The 6,000-nt window shown below is 40.7% G+C and overlaps 1 protein-coding gene across 1 annotated transcript in view; it reads right to left on the bottom strand.

The window, feature by feature from the left end:
- Window positions 1-988: 988 nt before the first annotated feature.
- GABA-B-R3 (gamma-aminobutyric acid type B receptor subunit 3) overlaps window positions 989-6,000 on the bottom strand; it is a 168,808-nt gene continuing 163,796 nt past the window's right edge. The window contains exon 14 of the mRNA XM_083126074.1: window positions 989-2,937. Coding sequence (XP_082982200.1) covers window positions 1,855-2,937 — 1,083 coding nt within the window. The 3' untranslated portion in view covers window positions 989-1,854. The remainder of the gene's footprint in view (window positions 2,938-6,000) is intronic.

Raw genomic sequence — 6,000 nt, 5'->3', positions numbered from 1 at the left:
GTTTGTTGTTCAGTAAATTTTTGGAGAGCATTACTATTTGAAATTAATACTAATTTGGTTAGGTGCTGTTCTGCTTTGCATAAATTAACAACTAACTAGCGTAAGATCTATTTTCAAACCAATGTTGTCAATTGTGCGAAAAAATAAAACATTTTAAATCAGAGTATTGTGAAAATTTACATTCCATGGACAAATAACACACCAAACAGAGCAGCACCCTCTTTTGTTCATGTAGACAGCTAAGAACATTGTTTCAATGTTGTTAACACCCATAAAACACCATCTTGCAATGTAATTTTAAAGAATTTGGTAGATAGACTACAAAATATGTTTATCAAAGTGGAGGCACATGGTGTTTCGGATTCCACTTTAAACTGTAGGTCCAGTCCCGATTAGCCTTCCTGTGCATAAAGTGGACTTAAAAAACACCAAATCAATCAATCAATCCTAGTTTGAATTGAGTTTTTTAAGTTCACTACATGAAAACTAATCGGGACTGGACCTAGTGTTTAAAGTATGATCCAAACCACTTATACCTCCAGTGGGTATCAAACCTGGGAACCCCTTGATTACAAGGTGAGGACATTACCACTATGCCATCGAGGAGGCACACATTTTTCTTGGTATGGCGGGCCTCCCCGATGGCGAAGTGGTGGCGTCGTTGCCTTGTAATCAAGGGGTCCTGGGTTCAATACCCGTTGGAGGCACATAGTGGTTCGGATCCCACTTTAAACTGTAGATCCAGTCTCAATTAGCCTTACTGTACATAAATTGGACTTAAAACATAAACATCAATCAATTCTTAGTATGGCATACAAAAATATAGATAACGTTGTACTGTTTGATATTCAAATGTTTATTTTTCACAAATATGAATGAAGAATATTTCGTTTGAAAAAATATGCTTTTCTAATTCGTCCATATATCCTATTTCAGTGTGTTTGAGTTTTTAAGTCCACTTTAAGCAAATCTTAAACTAATCGGGACTGTACCTACAGTTCAAAGTAGGATCTGAATGAATATGCATTTACCAGGTATTGGACCCCTTCATTAGAAGGCTTATTTTCGAGAAAATGATTGTGTGCCAAAAAGTCCATTTTGAGATTCTCGTTGTTGTCAGACTACTGGCTTGGAACAATGTGACTGATAAAATCAGATTGAAGTACATTGTCTTTTATCAGACAATACTGAATAAACCCAGAACTACATACAATATAATAAGTGCAAAAATGTTGCAACATCTTGAACAGTCGTGGACACTTCTGGATTGTAACGATCCTATCTAAAGTAAATGGAGTCGTTTCAACCCAGCATTGTCCGTGACTGTACTAACAGTGTTGTTACCTTCAATCTGTTTCATTCTGTTAAGACTACTTTCAGCCACTTGATGTTTACATACATTACAGTAGCCAACCTTCTTGGTGAAGTGGTAAGCACAGCATTATATGACAACAGGGGTCCTGAGGTCGAATCTTCACCTTTGTGTGTGTCCCTTCATCAATTTCATGTTATAATTGATCATCTTAATCTTCGTGATTAGCCAAAAGTGGCAGAAAAGCGAAGTAAAATAAACAAAATCCATCAGTCAATCTTTGTTCTAGAATTACTGAAACTGAATGTGGAAGTCTTATTTTTCACAAAGGGAAGCAATGTGGTGCTTTATACATGTTTCTTCTGTTGTTGATTTGCTTTAGTGTGATTTCACCTAAATGAACAGTGTTAGGTTTTGTAATTGACTAGATTATTCTTTTTGAAGGTTTAACCACTTTTCGTTACTAATTATAACACCAAAAGCTGCTGACTCAAGTGTGCAGCACATTCGCACGGACATCCACACGCACACTCATGCATAGGTTAGGAACACTCTGGTCTGTCGATAGTTATTTTCAGTGGCCCCACTGGGATTCCCTCCGGAGGTATTGAAGAATTGTCACTTAGAACCGCCGCCGCGGCAGCACCGTCGCTTTTGTTCTGCTCCGAATCGACGCACCACACGTCACTGTTGGGACTCAGGCTGGATGCCCGCGGCTTGGTCTTGCACGTGCACCTCGCATTGTCCTCGTGTCCGCTGGTGCTCATCCTGCGCCTGAGGTCGCACCGGGGGCAGCTGGATGCCATCGCGATGCCGAAGTTGATGCTCGCCTCAAGAGAGCGACACTTGCCTATATCGGCGCCCGGTTTGAGGAGATGCAAGGAGGGATACCAAGAAGTTGAGGCCGATGACCCGCGTCTGTCTTCCAGTGCGTTCAGGCTGCAGATGCTGGTCTTTGCCGGCACGATCTTGTGAGGAAACCTCGGCGAACCCTTGGCTCTTTCCCTGAAGGACAACGATGCATCTTTGGCGGTCGACAACGACAGTTTCCTCCCTGAAGCCACAGACTCTCGCCGTCTCACTTCGGAAAAGAAGTTCTTGATGAACTTGGCATCATCACCATCTTCGTCACTACTCCCTTCATCATCGTCTCTAGTGATGCTGATGACCGGTTCAGCAAACGCCACACAGCTTCCGTGCCTCCGGGGTTGGTCGTCGGAGGTGATGTCCGAAATGTCCAGCGTCCTCGGGACCAGCCCGGTCATATAGTTCATATGACAACGCAGCGCGGTGGCTATAGTTCCGGCGATCACCGGTGGGGTCTCTGGAGGCGGGGATGCGGAGGCCTTCTTGGCTTTCCAGAACTTGGCACGGTCCCTGGAACGCTCCAGCCCGGCCGCGAGCTGCAAGAGGCGGCGAAGGATGTTGGTTGTTGTCCCAGGAGACGACCTTCCGGCGTCTTCCAGCTTCGGCTCCGAGCTGAAGTTCACGTCTCTTCGCATCCCTGGATCCGCCGACGGCCAGCTGGCTCGAGGGATGGGAGGGAAGACCTTCAGGAACGAGCGCCTAGGGCCTGTCTGGTGGATGAGGGCCTCTCCCTTGGTGACGGAACCTTCTGCCGAAGCCTGGAAGAATGATATGGAAACAGCCATTACATTCTCAGATAAAACTACCCAGACAACAAGGTAATGTTACCACAACGTTGTGGCAACGTTAGCCCCTAACATACCTAACGTTGTTACAATGTTCAGTGTATGTTGATACAACGTTGTGAAAACATTGTGTCAACGTTTAAGGGTCATTTATTTCAACGTTGTGGCAACATATACTGAACATTATGTAGCAACATTAGGTACAGTATGTAACATTGTTATTCGTACACATAGAATTTCCGAGGGAAAAATGTCATATTTACTAGTAAATATAATCATTTTCATATGTACCTGGAAATTAATGTTAATGAAGGTTTTACCAACAAATGTCAATAAAAATGTATGTTCAAAGTGTATAAACAGAGCATATAATTTGTGTGAAAAGATTAAAACACGCTGTTTCATGCAACATTGTTATTCGCACAGGCACGAGTTTCAATCTTCCTCGCATACAGCGCCACCGCTATTCGGGGGATTTCGTGCACTTTGCAACTTCGTAACAAGTTTGAACATGCAGGCGCGCTCCCCGTCAAGCGGAATGCTTGCGTAGGTATTGTTGAAGGCCTATCGTCCATCTATCAGCGTGTTCGAAATGGGCAAGGTGAAGGAACTTAGTTCTGATCTGAAGGATGTTATTATAAATTTGGCTCTTAGAGGTTATTCGTTAAGAAAAATTGGACAAACAGTCAATAAATCAAACTCCACAGTTCAATACATAGTAAACAAATTTAGAGAGGAAGGTTCAACACAGAATGTGCCGAGAAAACCAAAAGAGAGACGGTTGAATAAACGTGATGAACGCTTTATTTTAAAAAGAGTGCGAGAAGACCCCCGACTAAGTGTTCCTCAGTTACGACCGTTAGTAGAAAATGTTGCTGGCAAGATGATGTCCGATCAAACTGTCCGACGTGCCTTGTGGAAGCATGGATATCATGACAGAATACCACGAAAGAGACCGTATGCAAATAAGGTGAATCGCAGGAATAGACTTTCATTCGCGAAAGAGCACATCCACAAGGACCAGGAATTTTGGGATAGTGTCATATGGTCAGACGAGTCCAAGATTAATATATACGGGTCAGATGGGATAAATAGGGTCTGCAGAAAATCAAATAAAGACAATGATCACATTAACACAGTTCCAACAGTTAAACACGGTGGTGGGTCATTAATGATTTGGGGCTGTATGTCGTCCAAAGGTGTTGGTACCATCCAGTTTACTGATGGTATCATGGATGCATATGTCTATTTGGACCTATTGAAGAACAATGTAAAGCAGAGTGCCCAAAAATGGACATGCCGCCTATCTACAGATTCCAACAAGATAATGACAGTAAGCATAAGGCGCGAGTTAACATGAATTGGCTAATATCGAATGTGCCCAAACTATTACAAACACCAGCTCAAAGTCCAGACTTAAATCCCATTGAGCATTTATGGGCAATTTTGAAGAGACGAGTCCATAAAGCCGGCGTCAAGTCCAGACAAGAGTTGAAAACTGTTGTGCAAGCCGAGTGGAATAAAATAAACTCTGAAACATGTCGGAAACTGGTTAATTCTATGAAGAACAGGTGTCAAGCAGTAATTAAAGCCAAAGGATACGCATCAAAGTATTAGAACTGTCAGTCAATTTGCTCTGAATATACTTTTTTTCTTTTATATTATTAAGTGTACGAATAGAAAAGTTGTATAAAAAATGGCATGTTTCTCTTTCAGTTTCATTTCATTTATTATTGTCATTGGTTATACAGAATTTGGGTAAGATTTTATGTTCCTAATGATATTAGTTATTGAAATGTAAAGAAACAATTTCAAAAGAATATATTTCCTTTCAGATATTAAAGCATTTTCTTTGAAAATCCGTGTGTACAAATAAGAATGTTACATACTGTATGTAAGGGGTTAACAGTGCCACAACTTTGCATATTTAAAATATCGTTATTTCGCGTGATAAGCTATTAGCAATCTTGCCAAGGCATTTTTATACGAATAATACATATGCGTAACAGGAAAAAAACATGTTTGTATGGTCACAGTTTCGAAGGATAACATTTAGAGGAGAAACACATTTAACACATTTTTTCACTAATTACAATCGAAGTTATCTTTATTTCTGTTACTAAAACTTATGTTTGTTTTGTATTTGAGTCGCACTGCCATCTAGTATACGCTGTAGGAAATATAAGCATTGGTGAACAGTGAACACACAAATTCAGATTAAACAAAACACTCCGATCTGACGCTTGTGGTGCTCATGGTGGTGACCATCCAAACTAAAGCGCATTCAGTGGATTTTTTTTTTGTAAACGTTGTTCCCCTACATACAACATTCATCATAAATACAACATGCATACAACGTTGTGGCAACGTTAGTGTGTTGACTGGGTACGCTTGAAAGGAAATTAGAGAGGTTTTGTGGCTTACATGAGCATTTCAATTATAATGTTGCAACACTTATGAAAATTAATGCAGTAGAATGCATTTTCTTATGCCATCAGTTAGTTCAATGGTTTATTACTCCTCGTATGAGAACCAGACTTCTAATCCTTAGCAGTAAGGTTGTCACGAATCTTCAAATTACTGACTCTTTGTAAGAGTCAAGACATATTCCTAAAAATACATTATTTCTTTCTTCTCTTAATGTGATAAATTGGAGTTACATCCCCCTGGTTCTCAATGTTTTCTTGGAAATCTTTAGACTGTATTGAAGAAGATACTCTTAAGTTTCCATTCCTACAGGCGCTAACGTCATTTTTGCATACTTGGAAATAAGAGTGATGTTAGCTCCGGGAAGCTAATCACTTATATTGCCAATATTTTGGTTTACTCTTTCACTGTCTCTTTCTCTTTGTTTCGCCTTCTTGTTATTTTTCGTCTTCTCTCACACTACGTTTCCCTGCCTCTTTCTTTCGGCTTTCTCCCTATTTCTTTCCCTTCCCTACATAACTCCGTACATATGGTGTGTGTGGAGAGAGATTCGTGTTCTAGGTTGAGTGATCTAAAGCTAAGACATTTTACTGTGGAAGTCATGGACCT

This window comes from Lepisma saccharinum, chromosome 7, assembly GCF_977018435.1.
Source record: "Lepisma saccharinum chromosome 7, izLepSacc3.1, whole genome shotgun sequence".
NCBI lineage: Eukaryota > Metazoa > Arthropoda > Insecta > Zygentoma > Lepismatidae > Lepisma > Lepisma saccharinum.
Note: the sequence above shows the minus strand (reverse complement) of the source record. Positions and strands in the feature narration are given on the sequence as shown.